The sequence below is a fragment of the Oculina patagonica genome, chromosome 11, assembly GCF_052425735.1.
Source record: "Oculina patagonica isolate OP01 chromosome 11, crgOcupat, whole genome shotgun sequence".
Taxonomy (NCBI): Eukaryota; Metazoa; Cnidaria; class Anthozoa; order Scleractinia; family Oculinidae; genus Oculina; species Oculina patagonica.
Window position 1 is genome coordinate 22,042,987 of NC_135768.1, and position 15,063 is coordinate 22,058,049.

The following is a 15,063-nucleotide window of genomic DNA, read 5'->3' on the forward strand; positions in this document are numbered from 1 at the left end:
TTACTGTTGTTTACTGGTCTCTCAACAACCTTACAGTATCAGTGTTGTTATAAAAAGTAAATATTGAGAACATCTAAGCTACAGTATGCCAATAAAGGAACACTTTAATCTTTAAAAGGTTGTTATGATCGTTTCAATTGCTTTTACTAAAGCAAACTATACTTTCGAAAATTTAAACGATAAAAAAGGTTGTTTTCTTTACAATGAAGCGATAAAAATGGTTACAGTTTGATTCTGTGCAACCTCTCGTCATAGTAAACATGGGATTACAAATGTGCAAGAAAACAAGAATACTGTTCAAAATAATTGACAACTGACGTGAAAATAGCCCAAACTTTCCCTTGTTAAGCCCTCTGTGGGAGTTACCTCAATGTATGAGCTATAGAGGTTCTGCACCGCGCCAAAGGCCAGGATATGTTTTTCTGAACTGTAGTCTTAAAATGGTTAATACAATTTCTCGTTTTTGGTCTAAAATAGAGAATTATTTTCCGGTCCGAAATTTGGTATGGTTTTCAATGAACTACGAGACTACATTAATTTGTTCCAAAATAAAGTGTACAACATTTTATTGCTCAGGACTAGCCGAAATATAATATTTTGGTCTGAAAAAAGGCTAAAGATTCCAAGAACCATGAGAGAAAACGCTATTGAGGCGCTCTTCTCCCGTCTCAATGCGTAAAGTACGCTTTTATACAATATATCGTAAAAAGACATTGCAAAATCTCATCTAAGCTAAACAAAGAAGCAAGCAAGCCCTAATGAAGAATATCCGCACTTTAGTAAATCACCAATTTATGATATTATTAACAGTACGTTCTTTATATAGAAGTGAAATTACCAGGTGCAAGAACGTTGCTAAGCGACAAGCAAAACACGTTTTATTTTGGTCATCATCTAAGCTTTCGATATAATTACAGTGCAAGCAACAGTTTACACGCGGAAAAGGATGCAGTAAAATTATTGGTTTCCTTCATCTTATAAAAGGTAAGACACTGAGTTTGCTTCAGCATTACTTGGTCTATCATTAAAAAGTAACGATACTCATTTGTAACTCAATGTAATTTTAAGTTTTCGGGACTGGCGATTAACCATTTCTTAATCCGATTTTTTGATTTTTAGTTGCTTCACATAAAATTACAAGAAAATATAAAATATATATTTTGAAATTCGTTTAATGAAGATTTTTTATATTATATTTTGACATCTACTTTTAAGATTTATAAACTACCTTTTCCATGCAGAAAGAGAAAATTTCAAGACGTTTGCTTTGATCTGAATATAAACACAATCACTTAATCCAACTCATTGCTGAAAAAGAAACTTAAATAAACTTCTGCAAATCGAAGTTTGTTCGAATTATTATCAACCTGGACAGGGAAATAATCAATAGCTGAAGAAAGATTGTCGGTATTAACATGTACAATTCTTTCCGAGAAATTATTTTAAATATATCTCGAACGTAGAAAAAAAAAATAACAAAAACTAGAGATTCTTAATAAAGAATATTTAATGGGTTTTAAACATACAATGAATCATACATGCTATAAAAAAGTAATTATGCTTCTTAATCATCGCATTATGGAGAATTTTTTCAAGTTAAGCGTTGATTTTACATTCATCGTAATAACTCTAAAATGTATGTATGTTTTTTTGTTGTTGAAATAAACAAGAGTTTAACAGGGTTATTTTTTTGCGCGTCACGAAATAAAAACGTACCATGTTTTTTCCCTGGAGAACACACTTGAAGGAGCTATGATATGGATGACATACCACGAAAGACTGAACCCAAATTTTTCAAGTTTGTTACTTAAAGACCCTCAGTCTTTTTCTTTCGTAGTTATCCTTGTTTCTTCTCAGTTTAGTAAACCAAAACATATTTGATTCACAGCCAAGCATGGTTTAAAATGGGTTTAAAAGTTGGACTTGCTTTAAATTTTTTGGCCGAAAAAGGTTGCATGAGTAGCCGAAACGACCTAACATGTTTTTTAAGCCAGTACCGACTTTCTCACCCATTCATATTATTTCCTCTTTGGGTATTTGTTCTACCTTGATCAAACTATTATTTCAAGGTATTTTGATTGTACAGATATTGTTGTATTGTACGTTTAAGGCTTTTACGTTTTTTGTTTGATTGAAGTTAATGTTTATTGAAAAACTTCGAGGTTTTCTTCGATTTGGAGTCAATTTTATTTATTGCAAATAGAAAATAAAACAACAGAGTATGATGCAATTAGCATTTTTGGTTAATCCAAGATACCCTTGCATAAAATACTTTGTAAAAAACAGGCCGAAGTAATGACAACGTCAATCATTTGCAAATCTACCGTGGTTAAAAAAGAGAAAAAAACAACAGAAAACGTCTTATCGAGTAATTAACCGGGAAATTACAAAATATAAACTGAAGTAAACTCAAGATTCTTATTTAAAATGACTGAATCAGGCGAATACTTAAAATTATCATCCCGGCCAAGTTTACTGATTTAATCAGCTGTTGTCATGATATTTACGAAGTAAATGAATTATTAATTACCGAAAAAAATCTAATGAATATTCAGCGCTCATGCAGTTCAACTTTTGTAACACAACCATACAAAACGAAAATTTAACTTGTTTATACGTTGTTCACTTTTGCATATACTGTATCTGCTGCAGTTTCTATTATAGTATCATTTTATAGGATCAAAAACTAAACAAAGTTTAATTTTCGAGAAATGAACAAAGGAAACCGAAGCAAACAGCAATCACTTCTGAGTAAGGTAATTTTTTTTACACTGGCTTTATAGGTATATAGGTTTCCATTTTCCAATTAAAAGCTATGGTATAGCTCATCGGATTGCTTAGCATTTTTTTAAAATATATGCTAATGTAAATAACAAATGTATGCTAATTTATGGTTCTTTTATTCATGCTATTGTTTCTTCATAACCAACATCAGTAAAGAAGGCAGCATTCAACAATGGGCTGTGCAGCCTCCCGGAAGTCTAAGAATACAGTGATTCGTTCCCGTGCCTCCAGCTTCACTTACAAAAAAGTCAAGGTGTCAGTTTCCGATGAAAACAAAATAATCTTGAGTGAATCTTGGAAACTTCTGGAACGAGACAAAACCGACACAGGAAAGAAAGTATTTACAAGGTAACAATGTCAAAATGGCTTCTCCGTTTGTTATTTAAATTGCATTGCTAACGTTGGAAAAAAAAATGGTGTATACAACAGAAATAAACATCTAAGCTTTCCTCGCTCTTGTCTTTTGGACATCTCGCTCTCTTAACGGGTCACCTTGTTCTCCCATTAGTCCGACCGTTGTCCTTTGCTAGGTCATACTGCTCCTTGACCTTTTAAAGGTCATCATTTTTTGTTTATGAGTTCCCTGGTTATGCAGAAAAACAATATATTTCTTTCACATGTTCATGTAATTATGATGGATAAATACCTTTAAACGTGTAAAGTTGCGTTGTTTGTTGCTATAAATTGCCATGCTCAAGTACCATCTAGGGAAGGGGGAGCTAAATAAAGACGGGGGACTTATTAAGATTCTGAACTTCCGGACGCAAACACAAGTAACTAGACGCATTGGTTAACCAAAATGCATGAATGGTAAACTGATCACAAATTAATTCCCAAACCCAACATTCTCCATATTATACTCTTATTTAGCTAAATTATCACTTTCAAGCCTGCAGGATTGAAAAAATGATTAATTGATCCTTTTCATATCTCAATAACTCATCAAGTTTACAGAAAGGAAATCAGAACCGTAACGGTGGATTAGAGATGTGATTTACGGTATTTTTTCTCTGTTTTCCCCGTAGTTTTAGTTTCGATTAAGACGTAATTTATCAAACATGAGCGACAGCGTTCTACGGGATATCCAAACTCCGAGAATAAAAAAAAAAAAAAAAAAAAAAAAAAAAAACTTTGTTTTACGAGGGTTGCACATAACAGTCTTTCGACTGACAAACCTGTGGCCCTCGGATTCCCGATCGAATTGGAATTTAGAAGTGTTGGTATAGTTGAAAATATAGTTGAAAATACGACGCACAGAGGAGTATTTGTGTTTGGATAACTCAAGTGTTTGATACGTCTTCACAATCGAAATAAAATCGTAAAAATCTATGCTAGTAAAGGCCCGGTGTCCAAACCTCCTTCACGGTTATGATTTTCTTTGATAAACTGTTAATAAGTTTGAGAAATATTATATAAAACAATATTCTTTATTTACTTGTAGACTTCTTCAGTTAAGTCCAAATCTTCAAGATACATTTCCATCATTCAAAGGCGTCGCCCTTGATGAACTGATGAACTCTCGCTCACTGTTTTTACACTCCGCACGTTTAATGGCCGTAGTTGAAGACGCTGTTTCTTCGTTAAACGACGCACAGAGGTTTATTGACGATCTTACGAAGCTAGGAGAAAGGCATCTTGCAATGTCTATCAATGAAAAACATTTAAAGGTACGATCAATCTGTATTTCTCCATGGTAACAGAAAAAATAAAAAAAAACAGCTACTGACCAATGCTTTCATGTGGTACTTAACAATTACTTCATGAGCGCGCATTGGATAGGAGATGATAGTTAGCCAAAGAGGCGCGTAGCGCCGAGTTGGCTGTAACTATTTCATATTCAACAAGCGCAAGTTGAATAATTGTTTTATTAAAAACACCCAAAGAATTGCAATATTTGAGCTTTCTTGCTGTTCTCTTCGACGCGTAGTCCTGCCATATTTGTGGTCCATGGTATATACCGTATATACCATGGCCGGTCAACCAATCAAAACGCAGGAATTGCAATATGCCATGGCTTGTTTTTAATAATGTTGTTTTATTATGCTGTACAAGGTGGTTGTAGCTTTAAAGGAGAAGTTCACTCCAGAATGGCCATTTATTTTCTTTACGCCAATAAAAAGTTTATACAAAGATATGTTATTCACCAAATTTTCAGCCTCCAACGTGCGCTATAACCCTACTAAATCTTTCTTTGAAGTAGCCCAGAACTCGACAACTGAACGCCGCCATCTTGGAGCTGGGTAATGTATGCGTGACGTCAAAGAGCTCAGCCTGAAGTTTGGCGGGGAAATTTAAATACTCAAAACTCCTTGTTTCTTTGTAGTGGCTTTTGGTTGTCAAAATGCGTGTTTGGGCAGCTCCATTTTGCTCAAACAGAGCTCCAAAATATACAAAAGAGTTGTTTCTTTACCGTCTCCCGATATTTAAAAGAACAATTGCTCAAAAGCGGACACAAATATTTGTGTGTTCCGAAAACTGTGGAAGACTGCTTCAAAGTTGCTCACAGATACAGTCTCCTGCGTGGAAATATCCACAAAAGAAAGAAAAGCCAGGCGCAATACCAACCATGCATTTTTAAGAAATCTTCTTTTGTAACTTCCTTCAAACGACATGCAAGCGAAAGGAGGCGAATAAATTAGAAAGAATAGCGGTTAGTCATTTTGCTTACCGTATTTTCTCAAATCAAACACCCCCGGCGTTTATTTCAAACTTGGCCTGGTAAACCCGACTTTCATTTGAAGCCGGTTTTTAATCGGGGTCCGGTGTTCATTAACGAAGTGCAATTTTCTGTAATTTTTTTAGGTTGATTATTATCTATCCTTCGAGAACCACGATTTTTCTCGTCGTCCCGCCTGACAAACTGCTCCTGGGTCTCCGAGGATGATTTTTACCAAAGTAACAGTATTGCATACGGCACGTGCATGTTGCAATCTAGATTTGTTACAAACAGAACATAAACAACCAATGAGTACATAAACGGCAATGTCGCCAACGTCCTCCGCGGTTATGAACGTCATCCTCCACTGTTATAATCAACAGTGCGTCAGTCATGACAACACGAACGCGAACATTGCTGTTTCATTTTGTTTGCAGCATCCATCCTAGTTATTTTACGCCGGAAGTTTCCTTGAACATTATAAAAAATTGCCAAAGAAGCAAACCGTACCAGTTTGTCGTAGCAGTGCTATTTAAGAGAATATATTTACTTGTTTGCTCGATCGCAAATAAACACCGGGATCTCGATCAAACGCCCCCGGCGTTTATTTATAAGTTAGCAGTTTTGACCCGGCGTTTATACGAAACCGGCGTTTAATTGGGGACCCGCGTTTAATCGAGAAAATACGACGACGGCAAATAATTACGGCATGAACAAAAATTGACCAAAATTGGCACAGACACTTCTCAGAATAGAAATAACAAAACGGGCTATTAAAGTTGTTAACAAAAATTTTGAATGCAATGACTGGGTTGTACATGTAAATAAATATAGAAGGAAAAAGACAGAGAAAAAGATACAAGCAAGTAATAAGTAAAGTTAAAATTTTGCTTGATCTACCTTATTATAGGAATATAACGAAACATTTTAACAACGCGAACAAAATTTACGCGTAATAAAATTAACGCGAATTTAAGAAAAGTTCTGGTTAAATCCTTATAGTAAACAACTTTACATCAATAAAATTAACGCGAATTTTTGAAATTCGCGTTAATAACATGTATCGTTAATTTCCTATAATAAGGTAAAATGAAATAATTCAAACATTTCTAGCTCAGTCAGTCAACTGCAAAAAATGACATAAAGCTCACTTTGGGAGTTGCGATCTTAAATTTGATCAAGAAGAGTTTCTCTGGTTGATTAAAAATCCTCCCTGAAATTAACTAAAAAGTGAAGTAACATAAACGTGTTGTTTGGTTGGTATTGCGTCTGGCTCTTTTTTTGTGTGTGTGGGTATTTTCTCGTAGGAGACTGTATCTGTGATCTTCTTCGAAGCAGTCTTCCGTATAGTTTCCGGAACACATGAATATTTGTGTTCGCTTTGGCAGGAATTTTTTTGTCCTTACCCATTCTTATAAGCCATTCTTGAGCAATTTTTCTTTTAGATATTGAAAGACGGTGAAAAGATTTTTGTATCTCATGGAGCTCTGTTTAAGCAACACGGATCTGCACAAAGAGGCATTTTGACAAACAAAAGCCACTACAAAGAAACAAGGAGTTTCGACTATTAAAATTATCCCGCCAAACTTCAGGCTGAGCTCTTTGACGTCACGCATACATTACCCAGCTCCAAGATGGCGGCGTTCAGTTGTCGAGTTCTGGGCTACTTCAAAGAAAGATTTAGTAGGGTTATAGCGCACGTTGGAGGCTGAAATTTTGGTGAATAACATATCTTTGTATAAACGTTTTATTGGCGTAAAGAAAATAAATGGCCATTCTGGAGTGAACTTCTCCTTTAAAGTCCGTGGATGAAACCCTAGTGTGTGACCATTTCAATGAAAACCACTGGGCAGTTCTTTCATGTGGTATTTTTAATAATGCTTAGAAGTCTGTGTAAAAACCCCACTGTTTAACCATTTAAATAAAAGATATTCAGCTATACTTCCCGTTTGTTTCGACGAATTTACCACTAAGAAACACTGTGCTTTATTACAGAAGGAAGTATAATAACTTAGCGATGTAATATGTTGACACTAGTTTACTACTTTCTCCTGTCAGGTGATGGAAGAAGCGTTTCTCCTCACATTAACAGACATTCTCGGTGAATGCTGTACTGAAGAAGTCACAAAAGCCTGGAGGGAACTGTTTGAATTTATGGCTGGAACTATGTTGACGGGACTGGAGCAAGCGAGCCAAAAATGCTGAACATGACTTGCCGGTTTGATTTCCCTTAACCATTTTATGGTAGAACGAAGAGGACAACTGGGAAAATAAAGTATTATTAATACCTTTCTACTTTCAACCTGAGAAATTCATCATTTGACTTCCAAATATAACGATGACTTATAACATCATCGACTGACAACAACTTTTCACTTGACACTGAAGATGACTTCCGCTCAGGTTGTCGAAACGTCAGTCGCCAACAACAGTTTTATTCAGAACTACTCTTACCCGGACGATCACCCCATACGAACTAATCGGTTTTATTATAAGCAAACACGAGGCTTGTACTGGGAGTTTATCGGCCGACGGTTAAGGCAAAGAACACCGATAACCGATGCTCTCCCAAGAGCAAGCTTGGTTAACAAGAAATTTATCGCTCCACTTTTGAGTTGTGGAAATTAAAAACTCAAGCAAATGAACGTTTAAGGTTTAAGCCAATCGTAAAGAAAAAAAAACACTGTGTTAGCAGACTGTAGAGTTTTTCGCTTTTTTTCAACAATGTATGAGAAGTGTAATAAAACAAAATAAAAGTGTAAGAAATTTCACCTGGTTCAGTACTTAAATAAAAATACTGGACCGGCAATAAACAGCAATAAAGCATTGTGGTTGACTAAATTTCGTTATTAGCCCCGTCAATTGTCTTAGTCGTGTAATAAAAAGGAAATAATGGCTACCATACGTATTCAGTTGCGTGGAAACCAATTTTGTTTACGTAAGTACGATTTAAATTTAACTTCCCGGCAGGCAAGAGGTTCAAAGGATTTCAGATCAAGATGGCAATGGGATTTTGAAAAGTAAAAGAAAAAATACAGGATCTATTTGGAAGACTGGGCAAATTGGGATCAATTTGTTATTCCGCAGTAATCAGATATGTCTTGAAGAAAAAATGATTTTCATTGGCGAGTAAAATTTTAATAACGTAGCAACTTCCATGTCTTAATTGCGGAATAAAACCTCGCGTTCATCTGAAACTTTTAAAAATCCATTTAAAAATGCAGCAAAAATATTAACGTGTATTCTTGGAACCATGCCGTACTCACCTGAAGACTATTAATTAAACACCAAGCTCTAAAATTAAACGTAAACTTTCCCCAGTATGCTAGTGTTACTTATTAATATTTTATCGGGAATATTTAATTCTAAGCGCACTTTTGCGATAATTCTATATATATTTCACCATGCACGTTTTACTTCTACCGCCACTTTTAGGAGATATGATATATAGAGGATATTACACGGTGGCGAGAAGATATGAATTTTATGTTCGAGTGGCAGAAACGATATCTCACGAGTGAGCGTAGCGAACGAGTGGGATATCGTTTTTGCCACGAGAACATAAAATTCATATCTTTGAGCCAACGTGTAATGTTCTTTTTATTATATGGAGACCAGATGTAGTTGACGTTGCCGATTTTTATTTCATTGTTTTTGAATAATCGAGCCAGTTTTACAAATCAGCGTTCGTCTTCATAGAAAATACAAAGCACCCGTGCCCAGGATAACACTAAAAACTGAATTCCGATCAAACAAAATGCTGGTCAACTAAATAACACGTAAGAACTGAAACATTACTGACTTTGACTTGAATCCGATGCGGCAAAGTCTTGCTGGCCGATCGATAGTTTTCAACTGCTTTTGTTTTCTTCTTCACGACATCTTGCAATGGTGAAATTCCTTGCGAAGAATTCCCTCTAAAAACTTTGAAATCGTCAAGGTTTTCATTATTGTGTACTAATTCTTAACTTTTTTTGGAAAACTCATTCTTTTTCGTTGCTTTGTTAAACAAATTTAACCTTCGTGTCGATGCTTGCTAACAACAAACGACACGAAACCAAGTTCATTCAGCAAAATAGAAATGGCGCGAATCGTGACGTCAATGAGCGATATGTCACTCGCAAGAGTGTCATACGGAAAATACGCCACTCGGGTCCCGGATGGAGTGGCGTATGGAATCTACGAGTGGTTTAGTTCCCGGTAAAACACTCTCCTCCATATAATAAAATTAACTAAGACACTATTTGTTTACAATAGCATATGAGAGCGATTTTCAAATACGCCGTTATTTTTGTGATAAACCCAATACATGTTTTGGCAGCCATTCCTTTTAGGACCTTTTTAAAATTTTCCTTGATGTGTGTTATATGTTAAACTAAAAGAACGAAAAAGGTACATTTGAAGATCCATTTCGGAACGAATTATTTTTTGACATTAACAAGAAAATTGACTGGAAAATAAAAGGGAGTCTCTGACAGGGCAAGTTATATGCATGCAATATCTAAGACCGTCAGTCTTATAAGTAGATTGACTCCATCTGTCGGCAAAACGAGCTTTGTCATAAATACTGAAGAAAAAATTAAAAACCATATCATGTTGTTTACAATTATATGACATCATGGATACACAGTACAGGAAATTTACAGGATAATTTTCCATTTACATCGCCGCCACATCGGATTAAATCAAATTTCATGTATTCATGACTCGCTTGCTAATATTGGACGTAAGAAAAATATAAATTCTTAATAGTCATTTACGAACAAATTGTAATAACGATCGTCAAAAAGACCTTTGTTTTACTAACACTGTCGGCTATACCACTTAATAAAATTTGAGATTCTCTATTGTATTTATTTTAATTATAAACCTGTTACGTATGCATTTCGGTTGCTAAGCTATGAATTTATTTTTGCTTTTTTTTTTACTAAGAATTGAATTTGCTTTATTTGCTGCAAGATGCCGTAAATTAAACGTTAGATCAAATTGACGGCAGTGTCGTAAGCTAAAAAGACACAGAGGTAAGTTTTTATTTGCATTTTACAATTTTAATATCAGACCTCTCGGTTTATCATAACGTATTCAATATTCAATATTTTGCTCAACAACTAAGTAGTTCAAAAAATCTCACGTAATTGCGAAATTCAAGAATGGATAGTATATACTTTCTTCAGTAGTAACTGTAATGTTTCAAGGATTTTAAGAAAGCGGCTAGTGTTTTGCTGGATGAAATATTTTATTAAATTTGACCGATAAAGCTGATAACTGTCTGAAAACTCCCGAGTTTGTTATCATATGTTATAATGTCGCTCCAGTGGTCTGGCATTGAAAGTGTATTTTGTCAGAGCATAACACACGCAAAATGACGCCATTCGGTACGCCAGGGCTATAAATGTTTTACAACGAGCGAATATTTTGAGAATATATAATATTTGTTAATATACACGTATATGAAAAAAAATAGGACAGCACCTTTTAGCCGTTCTTTCTTTCGTTACATTTATATATGCATATGCACCGCGCAGGGCGCATTGAAATTTTAACGTAACTCAGTCAGCAACCTTGCAGTTGGTCTTTGAATTACCTTTAAAAAGCTTCAATGTGACGCTTCAACAGATGTTGTGCCAAAATTAACAGTGTTGCGTTTAAAATTGTTGTTAATTGAGCACACATTTACCACTGACGCAATTCTACGCGTGCAAGTTAACTGTTAAGTACGTCATTCTCGCCGCCAAAGCGAAGTGTGACTCTAGAAAAGGTGCTGCTATGTAACAAAATAGCCTTCGCTTTGCGTTTCGTTTAGTGTCAAAGCACTTAGAAAGCAACAAATGCTAACACGATTCGCAAGAAGTAAATATATTCTTATTTTTTAAAATAACGTATAAATATTAAATCTATATTTCAAAATTTATTTTATTTCTGTTTTCGCGTTAAATAGTCAATGAAGGGGCGGTTTTTACTTTTTTATTGAAAATATGAACTAAATCGTTCAAATACAGGGCCACAGTGTTTTTAAATCCACTCTGACTATATTATATTGAATATGGATGTGTGTGAGAGGGGGTGGTAGATTCGTATTGTCGACATTGATACTTATTTCTAGCATGTTTTGTCTCATTCGTTACGTTTTGGACCATCCAGGACAGGTCCGTACCTGACATTATAAATCATCCTTTAAGTATTATTTTCTAAATCGGTTCGACAGGAAAATAACACCACTTATTGGTCTTGGATTGAAGTTAAGTAAAACGTATTTTTAGCGAAATTGTTATTGCCATGTCAACCATAAACAGAAAACGTCCAAATCAGTAAACATAAAATTAAAGGGTCTGGATGGGGTTTAATTTATAGCTGGGAACTGTTCATAATTTTCACAGTTAGTTGAGAGACGCGTTTTCTTGAACTGGCAGTGAGATCTGAGATATATAATTCACTAATAGTCGAGAAATGAACTGAAATCTAACTGATAACTGGAATTTCGACACACCCATACAGACCCCCTAAAAGGGTCATATTATTTTTCGTGCTTTGAAACTGTTGGAAGCGCAACAACATCTTGGTAAGCGCATTGACATCTTCTGTTTTGTGCCCGAAATTGCCTTGCTTCTATTTCTATAATTTCGACTGTATGGCCATTCAAATACAGTGGAACCCCGTTGGTGCCACCGTAAAAGATAGGCATTTTTAAAGTGGTGGTCGTAATGATAGAAAAGGTTCAAATTATGATGCAAGTACTACATAATGTAATGTCAGGGATAATGTTAATTTAATATGCCTCCCCAACGACTACTGTGAATACAAAGGGCAAAATGTTTGTTTCCCACCTTTGGAGACAGAGCATGTGAATTAGCCGCTTAAACTTTGGAAAATTTTTCTGTAACCTGTATATTTTTACTCCTTTTTCCGTGCATTCATCTACCATAACTTAAGTAAATATTATAATATTTTTTTTTTTACTTTTTATCGATGTAAAGCGCATATGGTCGATGTTATTAAATTTACGCTATAAAAGTTTAATTGTTATATTATTATTTTATCAGTGTAAATTAACGCAATTTATTTCAATTTAATTTTTATTGCCTTTTTGTCACTAATTTCGTCAGGCACTTCGGTTAGCCGTATTACCTGATGGTAAATGTAATTTAGATAAAAATAAAGGTCAGGTACTATAAAGGTGGTCATCGGTCGTAACAACGGAAACTGAGCTTTTGTTTGTTGGCTGCAATACGATGTAATCGTAGTTCTAACGGGTGGCCGCATGGCGGGATTCCACTGTATTGATATGAACGAAAGAGACTATGGGCCTCTTGCAAGAAACCGCCATGTTGCTTTCCTTTCTAGATGGCAAACAGCGAAGTATAACTTTCATACAAAGAAAAGTTAAAGCTTAGCTGGCTGAAGTCGCTTTGTTTTGGAGGTTGCCGCATTCTCTTTTTTGTTCCATGTGAACAATTATTGCAAAAGGACCATTTTTATTTTTCCATTGGAAAAATTGACTTAAATTGTTTTAGGGACATCAATTATTGAAATAATTAAGCAAATGTTCACCTTGGCAGGTCTCGGCAAGATGCTAGTTGACGAATTTCGAACTTATATAAACACAAATAAACTGTTAATTTCGTCAAGCGTTAATTTCATCACCTTCATAAAATGGCTTCTTATTTTTCAATGGCACTAATTTCTTTTATTTTGACTCGAAATTTAGAATTCCGTCCTAACGCAAAGTCCCGTTTCGTCTGCTTGAGATTTCTCTGTACTTCACAAATCGACCGTTAATTTGGGTTCTGTTTTGCTCTTATCTTTATTTTGTTCTTGTTTTCACGGCAGATCGGATTTTTTTCTGCCATTTGCGTTAATTTCTTTTATCAAGAAATATAGCCTACTCAATCCTGTTAATTTCCTATTTTGCATGATTTTCCTTTCTCAGTGGCGTTAATTTAAGTCGCTTTAATTGGAAATTCGTTAATAAACATAAGCTTTAATTTCCTATAATACGATTATTGCCGTAACTAAGAAACTTTGCAAATCTCACACTGTGAATTCATTATAAATAAGATTTCGTTTTCAAAACGAAGGTACGCGGAACGATAGAACCTTTCAAGATTCCATATTTAGAATTATTTTTCCACGAACAAAGTTGCTTTCAAGTAGCTTAGAGGCAACCTCTCACAAAACAAATTTAGATAGGTAATAACAGGCCAAAATTTTACTCTTAAAAGATTGGGAAAGATTGAATCTGATTATGAACGGCGAATTTGACAAATTTGGGCTAAATTTTCTTAGACGCGCATTTCGTGAAATGACTCTTTTGAGCGATATTTGGTAGTTTATTTCAATTTGAAATCTGAATTATCTTTATTACCATTATTATTTTCAGAAACTGGATCGAACAAATGTGTTTAATACAATGGGATGCTCCGCTTCACTTCATAGTGGATCTTCAAGAAGTTTACCAGCGATAGTAAAAACTGTTCCCATTGCCTTATCTACCGAGACTAAAAACACTTTGAAAGAATCTTGGAAGCTGGTGGAACCAGTCAAAACTGACGCGGGTAAAGTGATGTTTGTAAGGTAAGCATTTTGTAACTAAGATCGGATTCTTAATTCTCCTAACTCATTCCCATACATTTCTTTTAATGTTGGTATGAGAATTTTGTAATGCATCAAGGCAATATTGTCCAGTATTGACACTTTTTTCTGTTTACCTGTCCGCTTATTAATATTAATAAGCCAATCGTTAGCGCAATTCAGGAACAAGTTGGGGAAGACACTTTTAATGAACTGTTTTTAGCTTAATCTAGTTTAACTTAAAAATTAATTTTGAATGTTTATTATTTACCTATTTATTTATTTATTCATTCACTAGCCTGCGTAGCTGGCGGGAGTCGAGTGCGAGTGCTTTGCTTGCTTCGAGCGGGCGAAGCCCGCGTGCGTGAGCGGCGAAGCCGACTCCTCCCCAATTTCCTCGCGGCTCGCTCCAAATTCCTCGCGGCTCCGCGGTTCCCTCTCTTTGCCGTTCGCCGGCCCGTCTCAGAGCAAGCACTCGCACTCGAATCCCGCCAGCTACGCAGGCTATTCATTCACTCACTTATTTTTTATTTATTTCACTGAAAAGCCCCGTGGGGACGTGAAATACAATATATGTATAAATGTATGTAATATAATATACATATGAATATTCCAAGTTTTCTCAAGTGTCCACTACAAAATTATACGAAACCGTTATAATCTCGGATTATCGGATTATACTTGATTCTCATGGCGTCGGGATTTATATTGTTTTCAATTAAGTTTTGGGATTTTTCAACGTCAGGAAGGTGTCCACTCAGTAGCTATAGAGCTGCGGTCGATGACAATCTGTTTTTGGTCTTTCAAGTTTACAGTGGTAATGACTGCAAAATACAAGAATTGCCGCAAGCTAAGTTAACGCAAAATATCATTACACTAAATAACAGTCTTAGCTTTAAAGTATAAATAATAGCTCTGTTAAACTGGTACTGGGGTTTTAAGTCGAAATCTCTGTAACTGGTTAGAATACGAAATATTCGGTTTTCATTTAAATTACCAATCACCGCCATGTTTACTTCACAGTAGTTTGCGATGTCTCTACGTGATAATTTCCC

The 15,063-nt window shown here is 35.3% G+C and overlaps 2 protein-coding genes across 2 annotated transcripts in view; both read left to right on the forward strand.

Moving 5' to 3' along the window:
* Positions 1 to 2,956: 2,956 nt before the first annotated feature.
* On the forward strand, positions 2,957 to 7,645 carry LOC144630932 (neuroglobin-like). Its single transcript, XM_078489290.1, has 3 exons — positions 2,957 to 3,132; positions 4,226 to 4,451; positions 7,499 to 7,645. The coding sequence occupies exons 1-3, from the start codon at positions 2,957 to 2,959 to the stop codon at positions 7,643 to 7,645; spliced, it is 549 nt and encodes a 182-aa protein (XP_078345416.1).
* Positions 7,646 to 10,386: 2,741 nt separating this feature from the next.
* Positions 10,387 to 15,063, forward strand: part of LOC144630722 (neuroglobin-like) — a 140,399-nt gene continuing 135,722 nt past the window's right edge. Inside the window, exons 1-2 of the mRNA XM_078489104.1 lie at positions 10,387 to 10,461; positions 13,818 to 14,011. Of these exons, the coding sequence (XP_078345230.1) occupies positions 13,848 to 14,011 (164 nt within the window). The 5' untranslated portion in view covers positions 10,387 to 10,461; positions 13,818 to 13,847. The remainder of the gene's footprint in view (positions 10,462 to 13,817; positions 14,012 to 15,063) is intronic.